Source organism: Neopelma chrysocephalum, unplaced genomic scaffold (assembly GCF_003984885.1).
Source record: "Neopelma chrysocephalum unplaced genomic scaffold, ASM398488v2 Primary Assembly neopelma1_26, whole genome shotgun sequence".
Lineage (NCBI taxonomy): Eukaryota > Metazoa > Chordata > Aves > Passeriformes > Pipridae > Neopelma > Neopelma chrysocephalum.
Genome location: NW_020897695.1, coordinates 26,552,412 through 26,574,819, shown reverse-complemented (window position 1 = coordinate 26,574,819; position 22,408 = coordinate 26,552,412). Strand labels below are relative to the sequence as shown.

Genomic DNA, 22,408 nt, shown 5'->3' with positions numbered 1-22,408 from the left:
TGTCTTATTTCTTTATAGTCTAATAGGAATCTTGGAGAATGAATTTCATTGAGTTTAGTTCAACTACTTTAGTAACCTTTCTTTTTCCTATGATACGGAACTATACAATATATAATATATATAATTTTTTTCAATATAGATGAAAAACCTGATTCAGGTAGCTGTATTCATTTATGAGTAGAATCTCTGACCTGAGGCTAATTATGCGCATTTTCCTGGATAAGTCTTGTATTTTAGCAGCAAGAATGTTGAGTCATTTTTTGCTTCGTATTTGCTGTTAAAGAATTGCCTGTTTTGAAGCAATAGTTGTGCTCACTTCAATCTGGCTTAATTTTATGTTTCCACTGAAGGGAATGATATTTGCCTTCCTTGCTGGCTGTAACAGCTATACAGGCAGCATGACCAGGGAGCTAACATGGTTAGAACCAAATCTGACCCTGTTTAAAACACATATGCCAGTGAAAGGAACATAACCAGAAGAATTAACTGTGGGATTGGTGTGGGGAAGGAATCTCTTTCAATGATGCAAGTAAACTAATGTGTATTATTCCACTTTCCTACAAAAATTGGTGGGTGTTGTTGTGCTGGATCCTGTCAGGCAGGAACAGAGCTAGAAGAGGTCAAATAGAAGTTCAGTGGTTCACTCAGGGATTAGGTATTTAGACTCAAAGGCCTCTGTCATTATTTGCAAAAATTTGTAATAAGTTGTAGCTTTGTCACCTTTTAAATGACTTCTTGAAATTTGTCATGATCATTAGTCAGCTGTATTAAGAATTCAGGACTGAGAGCAGCATATATTCAACTTTTATTTTACTGTTCATCTTTCCTTTTTCTCTGCGCATGCAAGAGCTACAGACTAATTTCCAAATAAGAACTGCAGACAGTTAAAACCTCTATGATCAATACTGCACATGGATGAAAAAACCAAGCCTGTATAGAAGCTTGAATACAATACTGAACTGCACTATTCTGGTAATGAATTTAGTTCAGAATTCAAAGATCAGTAAACATAGAACTGCCAAATGAAATTCAACCCAGCAGACCTTAAGTGGAAACTTTGTCAGCTGGACAAAGAAGCCTATGTATGTCAAATTTCTGCTACAAGAGTAAGTGATGGATTTAATTTATCCCAGAACATGTATTGTTCTGTTAGAATCAGAAAATTTGCAGAAATTTCTCCTTACCACAGGCCTGGTCTGATTCAGGAACTGAAGTACTTGTTCCTTCCCTGCTTCCACCTGTCCGTAGCAGGTCTCCAAAAGTAGAAATAAAAATAGTATGAAAGAGCTAAATTCATAAATACACTTTTTATTTTTTATTTGAGTAACTTATGACAAAAGAAAAATAAGGCTAACTCATAATCCATTTGGGTATGGAAGGTGTGGTATTTGGGAAATGGAATGAGCTGGAGAAAGGTAAAAATGTTAGATGAAAGTGTAAAGACATGAAAGGATCACAATGAAATAAGCAGAACCTAAGTGACCAGCCAGATAATTCTGTTGATGAGCACAAGTGGAAAGAGATAGAGCTCATTTGATGTTTTCCTGTTTTGAATGACCTAAATGAAGGCATTTTTACTAAGTCTTGTAGCAGGTAGACACTGGACAAGTGACTTTTTCCTGACTCTGCTGTCAGCTCTCCACAATCACTGCAGGGCTTTTGATTTTTTTTTTAATATGGAAGAGTTTCATAATTCACTGTTTTAAAAATATGCTAACGAAAGAATAAGGGAGAAAAAAAGGATTTCCCTAGCTTAGTATCCTATTCTTGACGATAGCCAGAGGCAGACTGCTGGGAAAGAGAATACAACTAGAGTAAGGACACGGTAGTGCCTTCTCAGAAGAGTCTTCTATCTCCTAACAACTCAAGATGTGGGAACGTCCTGTGTTAGAGCTGGTTTCTCCAAGTAAACCTAGTCCACTCTTGAACCTGTGTAACCTTTCAGCATTCAAATAGGAAGACGTTGCACAGCTTCATTTAATATTTTTGTGGAGGGCAATTGTCTGTTGGTTTAATTTTGCAGCCTTTATTTATGACTTCTTTCTTCTTTGGTAGGAGTCAGCAGTATCTGTCGTCCCTTTCTAGGTACCTGTTTTGTAGATATCTGTCATATTCCTCATTAGAGTTCAGGTTTATTTAGTCATATCTAGTATGAAAGCTATGTTGATCACCCTCGTTGGTCTTTTTCGACATTTTCCAGTTCTTTTTATTTTCAGTTTGGAATAAGGGGAAGGGAGGAGGAGTTTAGAACTACGTGGTAAAGGCTTGGGCAGAACGTGCAGTTCTTTGTAGTAGCATGATTTGGTGGTGGTGGTGTTTTTTTTCCTCTCCTAGCAATTCTAAGCATTTAGCCTGCTCTTGGCCATGTAGTGGTTTGGTAGATTTGTAATAATTCCCAAAAATTCCAGAATTTGGTTTTGGGTAGTCATGGGTTTCTGAGTAGTTTTGATCAGCTCAGAGCTCATGACTTTGTGAAGCTGGGATGTTTTCTTCCCTTGTATGCATCACTTTACATGTCACTGTATGGAATGTCATCTCTCTGCTGTCTTCTAGGATATATTAACGTTGAACATTACCCCACTGTTAAATCATAGATATTTTTTCTGTGGCTATTTTGTTCTGAAGTTTTACTTTAGTCTTATGAAAAGTTACAACTTAAGTTATGCAAAGATATAGCAGCAAACATTTCTTTGAATTCTGGGGGCTTTTTCTGTGTCTCTAATTCTGTACATTAATTTTGTGCTAATGGCTAGTTAAAACACAATGCTCCTGTCAAAATTCAAATTATTTCTTTTTTCTGGAATTCAACATAATAAAAAAGTTACTTTATTATGATTGCAGCATTAATAAGCAGTAGATGGGAAAATATCTCTTTCAGTGTTTGGGGGAAGCTATTTGGAGTCCCACTGTGAACACAGGTATTCTATATGGAACCTCTGAGGGCAAAATACACGATCTTTTTCATTTATTGAGACTAAATTCATTGCAAGTATGATATTCACGCCTTTCCTATCACTGTATGTTGATGATTATAAAAGACTATTCATTTCCATGAGGTTGCAGTGTTTGAAATATGGGCTATTTGTGGTCCGCTCTCCTTTTAGATGCATCATATTTAGGCCTGCTGGGGACTCCTGACAAACTTCAGCAAGATTTGCTCTTGAGGTACAGTAGTGAGTTGTTGCAAATAAAAGTATTTTCCTTGTACCCCTGTACATTGTTTTCAGTTCATCTAGTGATGCAGTGAGAAAATCCACAAAGTTCTTGTTCAGAATACTAGGGCAGAATTCCTTTTTTTTTTTTCTTTTAAGGGTCTGATGATAGGTAGAATTGTAAAAGTCAAGCAAGTTGAAACAATTTGAACTATGCAGAACAGTTTGTGGATGATAAGTAATCAAGGTTAGCATGTGTGTTGCTGACTGAGAAAAATCTGTGGATCTCCTGGCAAGTCATGTGAAATTAAGACTCCTGTTTGGTGCCAGGCTCACTATTTGTGTTGAAAGTGGCAGCCTTTCACTCTTGTCACAAATGGCTAATCAGCACTGGCTGATATGAAAGAATTTTGGGAAAGTTGTCCTGTTAGATTCAGCAATTCTTGAAAAGCCTATGACAGGAATGAAAAAATTTAATAACTGTTTTCAACTCACATATGACCAGTTCGTTTCCAATTTCTAACCTTGTAGAAACAGATGCTGAAACCTCATGTGAAAACTTACCGCTGGATATGGTTGTGTTTCAACATTATAGGTATAGAGCAGTGGTATAGATGGCACTCTCCCCACTGACTGCCATGCCCCAAGCTGCCACAGTTGGTATTTTGAATATATAAGTGACATCTTCCTCTGGAAAAACTTGTGGTTTTGGATGATTTCTTTTTAGACTTGTATGTCTGTACACTGCTTAATGAGACTTTCAGAAGGCGAAATAATCACAGAATTCAAATAATTCAGGAACAACTGTAAATCAAACCAGGAACCTAAGCAGTATGAGTTAGGGGTAAAGCAAATAATTCTTGCAGTATTAATTCCTTAGGTAAGAATTAAAAAATAATTCTTTTTTTTTTTAATTTAAGGTTAATCTTATAGAACATTGATGATTCTTCACAGAATCACAAAATATTCTGAGTTGGAAGGGACCCACAAGGATCATCAAGTCCAACTCTTAAGTGAATGGCTTGTACAGGCATTCAACTTGCAACCTTGGCATTATTAGCTCCATGCTCTCACCAACTGAGCTAATCTCAGGGTCATCGGAATTTAAGTCTTGATTCAAAATTTGTGTTCTTCTTAGGGCTAACTCCATGTTCTCCCTCCCTTTCCCTCTGTTTTTGATAGAATGGTTCTCTATGCCTTTTGAACAATGATTTTTCCTCACTTAAGACAATAAGAGCTGTAGTTTCCTTGCTATGTAGGGATCTTTTGAAGTATGCACAAAAGCATATCTGTTTAGTTTGAGATTTTTCTTTTTTATAAATAGAAATTTCTATGCAGCTGATACTATGTTTGGTGGTCGTTTCAAAATAGAGATGAAAAATAGTAGGTTTTGATTATTGACAATTTGTAGAATTTATTGTGTACTTTCATAAATCAGTCATCCGCTTTTCCTGCAATATGTTTAGCACAATCTGTAATTTGATCAAATACACCTGATTATTCTACCTCCTAAAGTTTCCTGTAGTTGTAAACAGCACATTCCACAGCTGCTAATGAGTAACAAATCTGTACATGGTCCAAATTGATTATGAGAGATGGTTTACAATCTGTGGATAATTATTGCTTGGGAGGAGAGAGGGGAGGGGAAAAAAAAGAAAATTTAAAGTAATCATGGAATCAATTTTCTATTGGAAGTATTTTCCCATGGAATATATATTTTGTAAGTGTGTGGTAAGACAACACAAGCCTGCATTTCTTTTTAGAAGTCTAAATATTCTTCCCTGAAGTTGATATCATGTTGATCGGGTACAAAATGATGATGACCATAACTTACTGTATGAATTATAGATTATTTAAATAGAGAACGGGGTATTGATTTTTGGTGGTTAACTTTCATAATTCCCTTTAACCGCTTGCTACAGCAAACTGTTCTGCAGTTTGATACATCTGAGAAAAGAATATGTTCCTTTTAAAACATTTTCACTTTGGATCTTTGAATATAGTTGGATTTAAGTAGTATGAACTTCAATCACTATTTCACTTTTTGAAAAATTATTTGTGTGTATACAGACAAAGTATGTGCAATGAGTGCTGTTGTACAGTGATTGATACAAGGATGCAAGCATCCTGTGCAAGTTACTCAGATGGTTTGGCATGGTTCTTAACACTTTGTGATGGTGATTTACTTATTAGGTGTTCATATTTTTAACAGGAAGACAGTGATCCTGCAGTTCATGAAAGCCTAAGCATAGAAAATACATTATGGGCAAGCACTGTTGTTGCTTCAGGTAAGTGTTGCAATAGAAAAGCTAATAATGAATCTAAAAACTTCTGTGGAAGCATATCTTTATTTTTCAAAAGCCATTAATATTTCACATTGTAATATGTCTTTGTCTTGCTTTTCTGCCTTCTCATTGATTTCATCATGCTACTCAAAACATATTCATGTGTTTTTAATCCTCCTTAATAGCTTTGAGGGTTTTTTTACTTAGATTTTGCTCTTTCAGTAGTGCTGTCCTTTGTACCCCACTGAAGTTACTGACCTTTTTGATTTAATTAAAACTTCAGGTTGTAAGGTGCTCTCAGAAGCACTGTGGATGCTTCTCCTTGCTGAAAAGCAAGAGCGGTTTTGCATTTGTTAGTTTTTCTTTTATATACTCCATGCTTAAAATCTTCTTTCAGGCAAAATCTTAATCAGAAAGAATAGATCAGTTATACAATTATTTGATTTTAAAATAATAGGATCTAAATGTTAATAATGTTTCATATATGTCCTAGATATTATAAAGAGTTCACATTATCTAGATACTGTAATTGGCCCTCAAGCCGTTGCAGTGTTTCTCTTTTAAGAGCAGAAATTTATTTTCTTTCACTTTTGCTCTATGTAAAAAAAGTCAAAAGGGCTGTGGTTATTTCTTCTGCACAAAATGACTGAGAATAAGGAATTGGTAATTGATTTTTAAAAAGAACTAAGATTTAAGATGGGGAATTGGAACAACTGGAAACATAAGCTGAGAGAGGGGGGAGGAAAGTAAAAAAGGTCTCCACCTAAATTATAAAGTTAGTCCCTACTATGAAGACTTCTTACATCAGTGAGGGGTCTGCCGGAAGGCTGTGGGAAAGAGATTAGTTTTGAGAAGGTTGCAAAGGAGTCTGTGACTGAGCACTCCTTTCCGGAGTCTGAAAAGGTAGTCATGTTCATTGATCCTTAGTATTGTTGGGCTTGATTGCACTGGAAAACTATTCTCTCTAAAACTGTAAAATGGATGCCTAAAGTTGTCCTCAGTTAGATTTTTAACTTACGTAGCCAAGATCTGTAACTTTGTCTAAAAAGATGTTTTTCGTGAATTTTAAATTTCAATACTGTGCGTATTTGAGTTTGCTTTCCCCAAATCTATGTACGGGGGAAAACTACGCTCAAAAAGTATCCATTTGCAAACTCACTAATTCTGAATTAGTAATTTTGAATTTTAATTGAAAGCTCAATGTTTTCATTTCCAGGGTGGGTGATTTTGTTTAGAATTGTAGCTATTGACTGAGGCCTCTTGATCTGCCATCTAAAGTTAGCACCCATGTTAGTGAAAACAGCGTTCCTTAAAATTTATACCTTAGGCTATCTTAGGATTTTTCACTTCTGAGGGGTCTTGTGAAAGTCTAATTACTTATGAAGGGCTTAAGTTCATTAATAATGGCAGTAGAAAAACACAAGAAAAGATAATTCTCTTGTTAGACCGTAGTTTTGAATAGTGGAATAATACTCTAAGTGAGACTCACGGCAAACTCACTGAGTGATACAAAGGAAAAAATATTGAATGACTCTTCAAGACTGCAGCCCCTTCTGAAGGGAAAAATAGCATGATCAAGAAATTAAAAATGGTGTCCTGATATGCATCCAGAAGTTGGCTTGAATTAAGGTAGCAGAGAAAAATAATTCCTTCACTAATTGATTTTGTGACATTAATTATACCTGAACTTTGGCATATAATTAATTTCATTTACCTCATTTTACGTATTACCTACAATTGAATACCATGGTAATGTGCTTCTCTCATGTAAGTATTGCAGCTATTAAGCGTGTAAGAATTCTGTTTGTGTATTTCCTCATTCTGTATGGCATCATAAATCCAGGTCTTAAGAATTACTCAGCACCTCTGTGGAGGTAATTTTAGCATTTGGTAGGATTAGGCCTTTAACAAAAGGTAGGAAATGTTGTCTTCGGTCTGTTGCTTATCTATTAAGACATTTATAAGGTGCACTGTGCATGTAGTCATGAGAAAGACTGTAGGGCAAAACATCTAACAGATTGTCAGAAGGTTCTAGATTTGATTGATAACAATGTATCATTCAGTTGTTTTCATCCCACTTCCAATTTGAATGTACATAGCTAAGTTAAGGATACTTGATTCTAAGCTAGTTAAATTTGTATTTTTTTTTAAAGTAGACTTAATAATTGAATTTCCAAGATTTGTGACAACTGAAAATCTGAATGAAAACGCTTGTCACTGTCTGACTGCATTATAAACACATATAAGCTGCCTTGCTTATACCTGCCATGGCAGGATATCAAAGGTGGACTCTGCCTACACAGGTTTGCAGACACCTCTGCATCCCCTCCCTTACTATGATCTGTCACAGTCCTTGATTATATCTGGAAACTTTAATGGAAGGTTATGCTTGTGGACAACTTCTGCAGATGAGTGCCACTTGGATTCCCATGAAAAGAGAAGAATAAAAAGCCCATAGCATGTGAAAGTTTGCACTGTTTTTCTACTCTGTAGATAGCTACCTCGCCTCACCCACAGTTGCATCTTATTTCAATCTCCTTAGTGTCTAGGTTGACAGTTCTGTTACATGCTAATTTTTTTTAACCAGATAGTATACCATGTCTGTGTGCAAGTCTAATATGCCACTTGGATTCAAGAAAGTGGGTTTGTAGCCTGTGCCCAGTTGGTAGTGGGTAGAGTTCCACCCTGCAATGTTTACTGTACATCTCTTCATTTAATCTAAGACTCTTCAGTATGATAGTCTTTAATGCAGTCTAGCTGGAAAGGCTGCTTCCTTCAGTGCTCTTTAAGCAACCTGGACATCATCTGTTACTAAGCCAAGCAAATGTGTGACCCATTGGGACTCTGTTCTGTCCTTGCCAGCCCTTTGTAGGTTGTGACAAAGCATTCTTGGTCAACCTGTGCAATTATCTGGACATACTACTGACTGATGCTGTCAGTCACAGGAGTGGAGACAGAGAGCTACATCACTGGTGTCCAGGAAAGGAATATGTAGCTGAGTTGCAGATACAAAGTCTTATTTAATTTTCAAAAAGGTTTTGCATAGGACATATTGTAGGGTGAGAAGATTCTCCTTTCAGTGATTAAATAAATGCTGAATTTCCTGATACTCTCTTCGAGGTATTACATAAACACCATTGCATGAGGTTGGAGAGCCCGCTATCTCCAAGATACATGTAATTGCTATTTGTCAAGGTGATATGGAGGGTCAAGGTCAGGCTGGGAAAAGTGTTTGGGCAATTGCATGGGGAGTACCTCAGAAAACTTGAGCTGTGTTTGCTGATGCCCTGACAGGTCCAGAAGAGAGAGACCACAAATCAATATTTTTGCAGAGCAGTAACAGTAAATTTAAGTGTATAAAGGCTTCAAGGAATCTTATCGACAGTATCTTGAATGCAGGTTACCAAAGCTCATGAAAATATTAGGATACTACAATAATGGATTCTGCAGGAAAAAAAACCAACACCAACACCTATTGAGTAGAGCAGGACAAATGACAAGAAAACTATTTGCTATAATTTCAGACTTTTTATTTTCTTTTTGAATTTTGGGAACCATAAAAATACGTTTAACAAAATCATGTAATGTCAAACAACTCAAGAATAAACTATTGAACATCCTTTTTTAGATCAAAAAAATTAATACAGTAAGCTAAATGGGTGGGGGGGGGGGAGGGAATCCATTTTGCCACACCTAATATATCCCCAGTTGTTCTAGTTTCAAAATTGATAGTTTAGATATCTAAAGTGAGATTCCTAGTACTATCACATATGCACTGCTTCCTTTCTGCCCTTTGCTGCAAAGCCCTGACAGGTGACTGTGTGTATGATGCTTATCCTGACCATAGAAAACACAAAGACTAATGTGCCAGGATCACACTGGAAGCCTCTGCCAGCGGTGGAAATCAAAAGCCTTTCTCAATTACAAAGCATGCAGTCATCCTTTTGTTATTCTTTAATAAGTGAGATAGGAAAAAATATTCAGACTTTTTCCACTTAGAGGCAATACCTCAATGGGTTTCAAAAAGGTAACAGTAAGGTATGGGGTCTGTCATTCATAGTATCACTGTGGAATTAATAATAGTGCCTGAAGGAAATTTTGGTTAGTGAAAACTTGAAAAACTGCTGTCACTGGAGAAACAATTTTAAATATAACCAAATAATTTAAACCACCAAGTATTCTAGAAACCTCTTAGTTTATCTTTAATTAAATTATTTATCTTTCACTTCATTTGTGCCTGTGCCATCAATGACTGTGGTGTTTGTGTTTATTGAAAGCTTTAGTGGGTTTCCTTTCAGAAAGGGAGAGAGGAAAGTCAGCAGTTAAATTTTAAAAAGCCTCAAAAGGTCCACTACAGTATGGACTTCAGCTTTTTGTTCTCCATTTGCAGTAATGATCAGTGTGGTTCAAATGCTAAAGAGGATAAGAAGATAATGCAGTTTTCTGAGAAACCTGCTGAGATACCTATTAAGAGGACATTTGTATTAATGAAATTTTGTCATCATTTCAGCAGGTGTCAGTCTTGCAAAGTTACTTTAGATAAAATCAGAACAATTTGTATAACTGCACAACTGTAAAAAGCACTATTTTCTGCCAAGTCCTACACATGATTTTAATTAATTTGCATGCACTGTAGTTTTTATGTGGTTCACATAGTGCTTGGGAGATACCGAAAATTGGTATGATCACACAGTGGATTCAGAGTATGCCTATTTGTGTGTGTTAATTCTTCACTAGTCCACTTTTCTTTTTTTTTTTTTCCCCAGGACCATATATTTATTCTAGTGGTATCTTGTAACTTCTCCATCCTTCATTAACCACTCTGTCTTTACCTATTTGCCCAGCTGACATGAGACCCAGTTTGCAGAGGCCCCATACATAAAAATACATGAGTCATTGCTTTTAGTAAGCCCAGGCTTGCAGCTATGCTTCCAGGAACCCCAAATTGGATTCATTTTTTTGTATAGGACACAACAGTCCCTGTTGCAACCACTGTGGGATGAAACTGAAATTAGGCTTGGAATTCCTTACATCAACATACTTCAGGTCTAAGGAACCCTTGATTTACCATTGATATGGTGCTAATACCACAAAAGTTTAAAATCTAAGATGAACATCTTAGTACAAGCAGCAGTTTAGTAAGATCTAATGAAAATTCTGTTCCACATTCAGTACTCAAAATGGAATTTATCTGACTTTCACCTTTGAAACCAACTTTTCAAGGAGCAAAATGTAAGACAAGTAGGACAGCTTGTTTTCCTGAGCTGCAGCAGCCTAGCCAGGTGAAACTTAGTGGAAAGGTGCCATCTGGAATGTAGAAGGCTTCCCCAACTTCTATTGAAGTATTTTCAAATAAAGAGCTACCAAGGCAGAGATTGTTGGAGAGTGCAGAAGGAGATTTCCTACGAGATATTGTCCAGTGTGTTCTGACAGTTGGCAGAGGTCAGTTCTGAGGATCACTTCAAAATAAAATCTCCAGTGGACTATTGGAGAAATTTTGAGGTGTGTTGGGGGCATGTTACATATATGTTAATGTGTAGATTTGCATGTGGAACTGTCAGCAGAGACAGACTAGCTTTGGGGAAATTATCCTGTCAGGGGAATTCATAAGAAAAAGCTTTAGTATGGAGAGGAAAATAATAGAAAAAACATTTTTTAAGTGTCCAAAAGGTGTAATGTATAATACTGATGTTTTGTGTGTGGATTCAAAGTTTTTGTTTGCGTTCTTTTTTTGGCTGAAACAGAGAGAGTTAATTTTCTTCCTAGTAACTGGTACAGTGCTGTTTTTTGGATTCAGTGTGAGACTAATGTTGAAAACACACTCATGGTGTAGTTGTTGCTCAGCAATGCTTACCAAGGGCTTTTCAGTTTCCCATGCTCTGACAGGGAGGAGCTGCGCAAGAAGAAGCTGGGAGGGAGTGTGGCCAGGACAGCTGACACAAACTAACCAAAGAGATATCCCATACCATATAGCTTCATGCCCAGTGTATAAACTGGGGGAGTTGGATGGGAGGGGCTGATCGCTGCTGGGGGATGGGCTGGGCAGCAGGTGGTGAGCAATGGTACTATGCATCACTTGTTTCTCTTGGGGTTTTTCTTCTTTTTTTTTATTACAGTATTTATTATCGTTAATATTATCATTAGTATTACTAGTGTTGTTGTTATATTTTACTTTGTTTCAGTTTTTAAACTGTTCTTATCTCAACCTACAAAGTGGAGAGTTTTTTCTTTTTTTTTTTTCTGAGTCTCCTCCCCATCCCACCAGTAGCGCACTGTGGGAAAAGTGAGTGAGCAGCTGCATAGACCTTAGTTGCCATCTGGGGACAGGACACGGTCTTATTTTTGAGTAAATGAAACTTCTTTCCTTTAATGCCAACATCTTTCAACTATTATCTTTTTTTCTTTGGGTATTTCCTGCAAGACCAGTGGTAGCAGATCTTGCGTGTGGTCCTGATTGCCCCAGACAAGTTAATGTCAGACAAACATATAATACTTTTTTTTTAAACTTTTCTAAACAGGGAGTTTCTGACGAGTTCCATTAATTATTTCTTTGTAACATAATGACCTCCAAAAAAAATCATGTTATTGGTTGTACTGCCATAAAGCCATTTCAGGTCACTCGATAAAGTAATAGAAATAAGGGGGTTGTTTTATACAAGAAAGTGTTATAGTGACAGATTAATAAAACCCTGAAAATTTTCTTTACTATAAAAATTTATTTAGTGATGCTGAAGCCAAATTTTCCTGTACCATCCTGTAAAAATTGACTAAAAGGTAATTGAAACTTGGGAATCATTTTTATAAGTTAATGAACAGGAGAATATTTTTGTATCAGATTCTATCACAGTGATTAATAGGATTAACTAGATTTTCATTAGAGATGACAGAGATAGTAGGCCGTTTGTGTGTGATGCATTCAGCACCATTTTACTCATTTTTGTATTCCTTGCACAGTTGTTTATGGTGTGTGTTAACTTCTGAAAACAGTTGGAGACAATTTTAAGTTGAAATACAACTTTTTAACCAGTTACATTGGAAGTATTGTTTCCATAAAAAAGAAAGAAAGTGTGTAATCATTTTTATGGATGTTAATTACAGAAGTTATGATGATCCTTTCAATGTCAATTATGAAATGCAGCATTCACAGTACTATGCATAAGTATTTGGGCTTTTTCATACAATTGATTTAAGGAACTGTAAATTATTACCAGTTTTAATTCAAGCAAATTTTCTCTTATTTACTAGACACCTCTGGTTTACTTTTTGTTTGTTTGTTTGTTTGTTTTTCAGGAACTGTAATTGGTGTTGTTATTTACACAGGCAAGGAAACACGAAGTGTAATGAACACATCCAATCCAAAAAATAAGGTTAGTCTTACTGTGGGATTTCCAACTTCTGTTTTCATAAAACTTAAACATAGATGTACCTAAGCCCAAAAATCTACAGATTCTTACTCTAATGTATTTCATGTTGCTGGACTGATTTGAATTTTGGTACAGGACATGAATTCTGCTGCAGTCTCCTTTTGGAAGTAAAATTATTCTTCCTTTAGCTTGGAGCATTACGGGTACTAACGGAGGCATTTGTCTTTGAAGTATCAATGTGCATCTTCATAATTTTGTACTTCTGTCTCACAACTAAATATTAATTCTCACCTCATTTCTCTCAGATTATTTTACTGTAAAGTATTTGGCTAAAGCTACACAGTAGATTTAAGGAGTGTTTGTACCAGATTACTAAAGTTCATTTGGGTTCCGGAGAAGGTAGAACACAGTAAGTGAGGTTCCATTCAGTACCCAGAACAGAACACTATTTCAGGGATTTTTGCAAGCAATGAAAACATTGTCAAGAGATTTTTCTGTGGAAAAGATACCAGAAGTTTGAGTGCTTCCCTCTGTACAAGGTTCTTTCAGTTCTAAACAAGGCAAATAGCTCTTCACTTAATCGGTAATGTTTCTAATGTAAGTTGAGGAGGGCCCTCAATTATAAAGAAATAAAACTTCGGCTGTAGGCTGTATCTTACAACCTAGACCTGTGTTTAGTAAGAAGATAATTATATTAAGAAAGGAAAAAATTATTGCAAGAGGTTTAGGAAAAAAATCAATTGTGACAGGTGCCATTTTCACGCCATTCATAATAAGTTGCTCTGAGTAGGAACATCAAGAATGAAATGATAATACAAATTGCTTCAAGCAGTTACTGCAGTCCCCTGAGTGTATTGATTTGTGTTTCTAATAAAGAGATGCTTTTAAATGTCTCATTGACAGAGACAGGTGATATGTACCATTACGTAGATTAAAATGGCCATTTATTATTTTAATCTTTGTAACGTGCATTTTAAAATAATAGAGTAAAATGGAACCAGAATGTTTATGGTACATAGTTATTTTCTGTTCCATCTGATATAAAGATGAGCCCTTTAGTAATAGAATCTTTCTCTTAAGAATTCTGAACAACTTCTGACTAATAATAATTCTCACAAGTGTTTAAAATTAAATTAATGTTGTAAATTGATAGGGGAGTACGCATAAACATAACATGCATTACCCCAGTTCAGCAGATTGTATGAGATGAGAGTTGTATGAGATTTGTGGTAAAAGTTTGTTAAAAATTTTTTGCTTGAATATTTCACACAGAAAACTATGATAAAGCATAAAAGGATTTGTGTTTAAAATTTCCCCAGTGTTTTCAAAATGATTATTAATATTAAAAGAGTTGCTCCAAATTTTCATCAGCAAGATTAGGAAGCAGATAAACCTAGAGCAAAGAGATCCAGCTGCATGTTGACAAGCTGCAGCATGGTTCTTACTACTACATATATCACCTTTAATGTTACAGCTGCTAACAATTAAATACTGTGTTCTGTCATCTTCAGTGAGAACCTAAATAAACCTAAAATTTTCTTAAAGCACTAAGAAGCAAAATATTGTGTTCACATGAACATACACAAACTTAACAGAAAAAAATCCAAATAATAGAATCTAGAATATATTGAATTATCTAAATGCTATCTAAAATAATTAGCTTAGGAGCACTTATGGAGAGATTTAGACTGTATATTAGAGGAAGCACTTCTTTACCAAGAGAGTGGTTCAAGCCCTGAACAACCTTTGTGGAGAGGTGATTAATATCCCAGGCCTGTCAATGTTTGAGGCATTTGGACAGCGCCCTTAATGCTATGCTTCAACTTTTGGTCAGCCCCAAAGTGGTAAGGCAGTTGGACTTGATGATCACTGTAGATCCCTTCCAACAGAAATAGTCTATTCTATTCTGTTTAGAAATCGTGCTTTTAAATAGTATTTTATCTGCCATTGATAAAAGAGGTGATGCATGTCTAACAAAACTGTACTCAGTAGTTGTCCAAAGGCCTTTCCAGGAGTCACTGACCTATGAAGATGTTCAATATTCTAAATATGTATATTCATTTGTTCCTTGGAAGCATTTAGTTCTTGTATCATAGTTAGCGTATTGGAATCTAGTAAATGTGAAGAACAAGGTTTAAAATAGTATATGTAAAATTACTTGCTTTAAATGCCTGTGCCTTGGTAATTGCTCTATAGAATATTTTAAAAATGTAAAAGATTTTAATGCTGCAAACTGACATTGAATGCAAACTGAGCAGGTGAAGACTTTCTCTAGTGTCTGTTTTCTGCATCAGCTGCATCAACTCTGCATCAACTGTCTTTTTAAATTAATCTGTAAATGTGTAAATGATTCTTTTGTGTATCAATTCTTCAGCAATAATACTGGCATGAGGTTTTCTTCTCTATGGCCTGAACAACCTTGTTTAAAGCAGTAGCCAACATGTAACATGACCAGTAAAGATGCATTTGGAAACTGAAAACAGAAAAACACTTAAGGCTATCACAGATGAGCAAGTGATAAAATGTAGTACTGCAGTGTAAAAAATAGTTGTCATCATTTTTTAACACTTAATTTTAGCTATTTTTCCGTGAAGTTAGCATTGTACTGTCTCTGTATTTTCTGCCATGGGGGGAGATTGGTTTGCATACTTCTGCAAAATGAAACGCTGCCTGTAGGTGATATTTCATGCTAGTTAGCCTTGCAGAAGGTAGACAAACAGTAGTCAGTACATTCCTTCTCTGTGTATTTGGGAATCTTCTTGTGTTTTCTCAAGCTTGATAGTAGCAATTACATGTTAGGTAGGGTATGTAGCATTAGGAACCAAAAAGAGGGCAAAGGAAGTCTAAAATAGTCTTTGAGATTAGAAGATATATTACCATTGAGAGATTGAAGATTTGAACATTAAAAAAAAAATTTTGTACCTAACTTGCTGAAACAAAATTGAAATTACATTGATATATTGTGCTATTGCTGCAAACTTGAGAGGAAATAAGTATGCCCCCTCTTCTGCTTTAGGAAAGAATTGTTTCAAATACTGTTTGAGACTGGTTTTAAATGGCACATTGTCTCTCTCTGCTGCTCTTTGAAAACAAAAAAAATTAAGATATTCTTGTACCATGTGCTTGTTTAGAATTTAGTTCAATGATGCTGTTGTCTTCTGGCCTTGGGAGAGAGCAAACACTGAGATCTATGATTCTCAATTTACATTGTCAAACTGAAACTCCTATGTCCAGAAATAAGCAAGAAGCACATGGGCTTGACTTTTATCAGTCCTCTCTTCATTGAAATACAGATAAGTGCTTCAGCAGTATTTCTTGCTGGAAAATAACTTTGCTGCTCTACTTTGTACTATAAACTTGGTTTTTCTAATGGCAAACTTTTAGTTTTCGTGCTTAAGGGTAGATGCTTTTCGACTGAATGAATATTAAAATTTGGAGATGCAGACCTGCTCTATAAACACTCAGCAGAAGACTAAAACTGAAATAAGTTTAAGCAAATTTACATACGAAAAATTGTGAAATGTATGTACCTGTTCAAGCATGGAGTTGATCTGTATATTAAACTTAAAAGGATTTATTGTGTTTGCTGAAGTATTTAGTCATTCAAGCAACAATTTTCTTAACTTAAAGTCAACACTTAGTTGTTTTATTACAATTGTAAAAATTGTTTCATTGCCTAAGGATGCAGACACAGTCTGAAAAACACAAAGATAGAGAGCATAGAATTTTCTTAATGGATCAATTCAATATGTTTTTAATTCCAAACAATATAAAGAAAAATTATTTCTGGCAAGGTTTAATTTCAGCCTGAAATGATATATGTTCTGTGCTTTAGATAAATGTAGAAATGGTAACATCAACATTATAGTGTAATGGCTCTCTGCATTTTGCCTCATTGGCAGTCACATCAGCTTACTCAGGAATGCAGTTGCAGCCTTTAAAGGAAAAAAAAATCAGATTGAATTGTGCTCCTCACAATGCTGTAATCAGTAATCAATCCTATTTGGATAGATATTCTTAAACCTTGGCTTTCTGGATGAAGTTGGACTTGTCAATGGTAAAGGTCATTTATAGGTGTTAATTAACCAAGAGGGAAATTAACAAACTAAGGTTATTTATTTATTTTGTCTGGCATTTTAGAGTGTTCTCATTCTTACCTATTTAAAGTGCAGAACAGTTTTTTGTTATCTAAATTCAGAGTTGCTTTTGCAGCTTTGGTCTTCATAGAAAGCAAGATTGTTAGTGCAGCCCTTCTGCAAATGTGACCTGTTTCCATCAGGGAAAACAGATTTTGGATGTGAAACTAAAAAAACACAGTATACTTGGAGGGAGATGGAAATAAATTCAAGAGACTATATTCTGTGTACTGAGATTGAAACATTAAAATTACTTGGACTTTGCAATATATATGCACTCAGAATGTACACAGTACATCAAAATGAGTAGAAATTATCTTAAATGGAACTCCTGAGAAATCAGTAGCCTCTCTAAAGGAGCTATAGCATGTAATCTGCCTAGTGCACTTCAGATTAGTATAAAAATAGTTTTAGTGTTGCTAATCCTTACAAGCAGCATTCAAAACACTTTTATTTTTGCCTTATTTTATGGAATTCCACATCTGCTGTTAAGTTTTAACATCAGGAGTAAAACTTCGTAGTAACCATCCAGTGTTCATCAAAATAATATTTTTTTTACCCTAATTCTTAACTAGCCTGAAAGCTAACTACTGCATGTCTTGTGGTTTATGCTTTTGTTATTGGTTTGTTGTTTTGGTTTGTTCTTTTTTAACGAATGAAAATCTAAGAATAGTTATTATTTTTCTTTTTGTGTGTATGTGTTTTGGTTATTTGAAAATGGGCTTACTGGTGAGCCTTGAAGTAGAGAATAATATTTCTCTTCTGGTAAACTGAGGCAAAATCACTTTCCCTCTCTTTCTTTCTTATTCTCTCCTCCCACAAAATTTCTTCTTGGTGTTTTGTGACCAAATTTACTTCTCTGTGTTTAAAAGGCTTATCTATGCTTGTCCTTCTCTTTCCCCCCTTTTTATGGGGATAATTTTTGAAAAAATATTTACTAAAAAAGGACACCACTCCCTCCAGTTCTTTATTTGGAATGAAATAGAGTGGCTGGAGCGGATTCATGGGTTCCCAGAAAGTGATACCACTTCACCAATTTTCCTATTCATAGCTTTTTCAATACTCAAAATATATGCTTCTCCTGCCTTGACACATTTTTTGAACATCAATAAATTTGGTTGTCCAACGTCTTGTAGTAGCATTAGTAAGCCATTCTTATCTGTTCCACCTCAAAGGCTGACATTTCTAAGTTCAACTTCATTTCTGTTCAGAGCTTCATCATAAGGGCATTGACTTTATCCTGCTGCTACACTGTTGTGCAAGAACCCAGTACCTTCACTTGGATGTTTTTCTTATTAAATGGATAATTTGATGTTCATAGTCTATTTGAGAAGAATGGTTTTCTGTGGCTTTATGCCTGAAGGATCTGGGATAAAAGCAGAACCTTAAAAACTGTTATGTGGCTCTTAATGACAGGTGTCAAGGAATTATAAGAAAAAGGTCTATGTAGCACTTTTTATTGGAGTATAGTCTGCTGTGGTTAATCCTCCTAAAAACTACTCTCTGTATGGGATAAAATTGAGAAAGCTGTCACCTGCAGGTAGTAAGTACTCCCCATACTTAGTTTGTCCCCTGACGCAGAGTTTCTGTCCAAGAAAGTGCTTATCTACCAGCTTCCCAGAAGTATGAGAATCTCTCTTGGTGTACAGGAGAACTCTTGGGAGCAGGCCACAAGGAAAAACATGTAATACAGTGTTGATGCTTTTCTCTCCATGTGAGAGAACATAGGAAGAAGAGTAGCAAAAGATAGAAAATAGAGTAACACCTTGAAAACCCTGGAGTGTCTCAGCAAGAATGGAACAGGGTTACGTGAGGAGGAAGACAAAAGACTTTTTTCTTGAAAAGATTAGGAAGAAAAGGCTGAATGCCAGAGGAGCCACCTTTGTTCAAAACCCCCAAAACCAGGATTGGAACATAAGAATTCTGATGCTTGGGAATGGTCAGTAGTGTTTTGGCAAACCAAAAGCAAAATTTCTATGTCCTTCACTCTGAGACAGAAAGAACATCTACCTATTTTAATTACCTTTAACTCCATTGACTGAAATAGCAAGAGTCTTGAAGTGGACATTTCAATCCTCAGGTGATTAGTATGGAAAAAGTATAAAGGAGCTGAGGTTTTCAGTTTTCTTTCATATATAGAAAATGGTAAGAATACTAGATTTATACCATGATATTAAGGCAATAAGAAAACAGTACGACTAAAAGTCTTGATTGACTTCCTTGAGTGCATATTGGACAGAAACTACTTAATACAAACAGTGTGCCGTACCTGTTTTTTTGTACACTCCTGTATTTTACATAGAGCACGCTGCTTCGTTTCAGAGACTTGGTGGAGCATTTTTATCCACGTTAGCAGTGTATATATTTTTATTCTCTTCTTTACATTCTTCTCAACAGTAATAAAATGGCAATACTAAAAATGGGAAATTGGGGCACAAGAGATCAAAGGGACAGAGGAGGAGAAAGCCACAAACAAAAGAAATGAGAACTGAGAGTGGTCAGTTTAAGGTATTAGTCTTCACTTGTCATCCAACTTAGTATTTTATAGTACTCTTATATTTCAAGTACTGCTACTTTTGGGTTTGCATGTAAATGATGCCTGTAGCCTTAAAGTAAACTTGATCCTAATGTATTTGCTTTGGCATCTGAAAAATATTAGATCATCACTTACTTGTCTACTTTGCTGTTATATCCCTGAGCTGCAGAGTAAGTTGTTCTGTGTTGTGGCCTGCTATCAATTCACATAACCTATGCCCTAACTTCTGATTTGTTCTGAAAGCATGTTATGCAATTGATATCCGAAGTCATGTGATAGGTCTTTTCTGCCTGCATGTAGTTTAGTGTGGTGCACTACATTGCTGTGTGTTGTCTGAGTCATTCAGCCTAAGTGCTGCACAAGGACCGAACTGAGGAGATTGACTGTGCTGTGTTATGGTACTGTGCTTCTTGGGACATGGATGTTGAGTCACTATTCCTACTGCAGTTGGTACCACTGTCTCTTTAAATTCCTACTGTAAGGTAAAGTATGTGGAAAGGTACAGTTCCGTACTAAACAAAATAATTGTTATATAATAATATACAGAAAAAGCAAGGGAATGGCACTTTGGTCGTAAGAGAATACTCACCGTATTCTGGGTATACTTCTGGGTTTACTGTATATTTTAGAGTTGATGGCAAACACTTCCACTGATTTTGCAACGCCCAATAATTTATTCACAGCTGTAAAATTCCTACAATGTTAAATTCATTCTTTATTCTAAGAATATAGAAGGATGAAATTTGATATGTTCCAGAATGTGAATTACTAGCCATAAGCCAGTTCTGAGATCTATCTCTTGCCATTTTGGAGACTCCCATTAAAAGTTGCTTGGATTTTTTTCTCTTTTAGTATGTTTAGAACATGAATATGTTAGAAGTTGTGTCAGCAGCTCAATGTCATTTTGCACTGGTGTTTGAGGAAGGATCAGTGGTGGAGTATACCATTTCTGCAGTAGTCTATTAATCTATGAAAATAGATTACTCTCACAAAACAGTCTGAACTACTCTTAAAATGGATCAAATTATGGAATAACAACAACCTGTTGTTCATTCGTGAGAAATGCTGGGTATTTTACCAGCAGCAAACTGGGCTAAAATGAATGATTTGTGGTAACATTTCAAATTATTTCTTTATTTTATCATTCTGCAAAAGACAGTGCAAAAGGGCGATTCCTTGCATAGTTGGCTTGTGTGGAGTAACCAAGTGAGCTCTAAAAGAGGCAGACCCTGATGGCTGTTTCCTCTCAGCTGCTGCATCCACTGCTGCTAATCAGTTTGCTTTTGCATTTACATTGCTCCTTATGGCTTTGTTGCCATTCAGAATTTAATCATGCCGTTGGCAAAATGCAGCTGCTGGGAGCTGGAGAGAGTAGGGGCAAAGGGCACAGCCTCTCAGAGGATATTTGTTACCTTATCCAATGACTTAGAACTGCACCACCTTCATAACGCTCTACGTACAAGGCCTTGCTTGCAGTGTGCAAGCCAAAGTGGAGGTGACCAAAATACTGACATAGTGGAAGGGGGCTGTCGTGTGTTTTCCTATATTAGGGTTCTGTTCTGTGCATTGGGTGTTTGTTAATAAGAGCAATGTAACACAGTTGGCACCTATTTTTATGTCACATTTTTTACTTACTGCATATTTTATTGGAAATCTGAGACCTTTAACTGATATGTTCAAAGTATATTAATTATTATTTTTTAAAATTATTATGAAAGAAGGATGTCTTAAATGTCAGATACTAGGATCTTTGAGACCTGAAGAACATTCTTGAAATAGATGCTCATCTGATGTTCACATCTTTTATTTGGATGCTTTACAGGCATTAATTACTGTTCAGCTGGATAACCTTCTCTTTATGTACAACAAGTACAGAAAAACAGGTCTTCTGTGGTTTTCATTTATGCAACTTAATAATTTATACAGCTGAAGTCTGATGTATTTCTCTTAAGTACTGGAGGCTCAATAACCATCATGATTCACATGACTTGAAATCTCAGTCTATAGTGATGAATATCTAGAGGGAAAGTTCTCTCCATATCAAGCTATAGTATTTGTTTTGATATAGGCTGGACGTAGTGGTCATGATTAAAATAGTTTACTTAGTTCTCTTTGCACACTTGAACTAAGAAGCTTGTCATATTCTTAACAAATATGATCTTTGCCCTTCTTTTTTACTTCAGTTTAGAGAGGAAGCCTGTGGATACATTTAGCATTAAAATCAGCATTTCAACTTGTACCAGATGAAAATAATGTGGTTTTCATTGTGGATTAGTTTGCAAAAAGTGAATTGCTCTTCATATTCTTAAAGCTCATTCCCTTCCCATCATATCTCTTGGAATGTATCCCAAAACACTATTTATACAAAACAGCATTCAGTTTAATTTCTTTTATGAATTGGAGATGTTGTGGAATCTTTTCTTAATCTCATTGTCTCCAAAGAATCCACTCAAATATTTTCTTTCATAAAAACAAAGATAGATTTCTTGTGACTCAGCTGAAAATAAGATTCCTACTGATGCCTACTGAGTTTGAGGCTTAGGCTTTTTTTGTTGTTCTGCCTATCACAGCTGTTTTTCTAGTTTGTTTGAAAGTGGTTGGGCAGTTGTTTACTTCCTTTTTTTGAGGGAAATGTTGGAAAATTTTTTGGTTCACTTTGTCCTAATTCCCTACTATATGTGTGGTTTCTGTTTCACCATGTGAGTCAGACAGCACCAGTCCTCTGCTTTGTATTCAGTATCCCTTTCTTCTGACTACTTTCCCCTTTGGCTTGTTCTGCTTTTCCACCCTGTTATTCTGATCTCTCTAATGTAGTTCCACCTACCCCTTTCTTTCTTTCATCTCTTTAGACATCTTACACGTCCTTGTTTTTTCTCTGACCATGCATCTTGTTTGTGAAGAAGAAAGTTTAATTCTTTGATAAAATTAAATCATC

At 35.7% G+C, this 22,408-nt stretch overlaps 1 protein-coding gene across 4 annotated transcripts in view; it reads left to right on the top strand.

Moving 5' to 3' along the window:
* ATP9B (ATPase phospholipid transporting 9B (putative)) overlaps positions 1-22,408 on the top strand; it is a 165,264-nt gene that overhangs the window by 78,250 nt on the left and 64,606 nt on the right. For all 4 annotated transcript variants that reach the window (XM_027676005.1, XM_027676004.1, XM_027676008.1 and 1 more), the window contains exons 10-11: positions 5,365-5,440; positions 12,728-12,804. In XM_027676005.1, the coding sequence (XP_027531806.1) occupies positions 5,365-5,440; positions 12,728-12,804 (153 nt within the window). The remainder of the gene's footprint in view (positions 1-5,364; positions 5,441-12,727; positions 12,805-22,408) is intronic.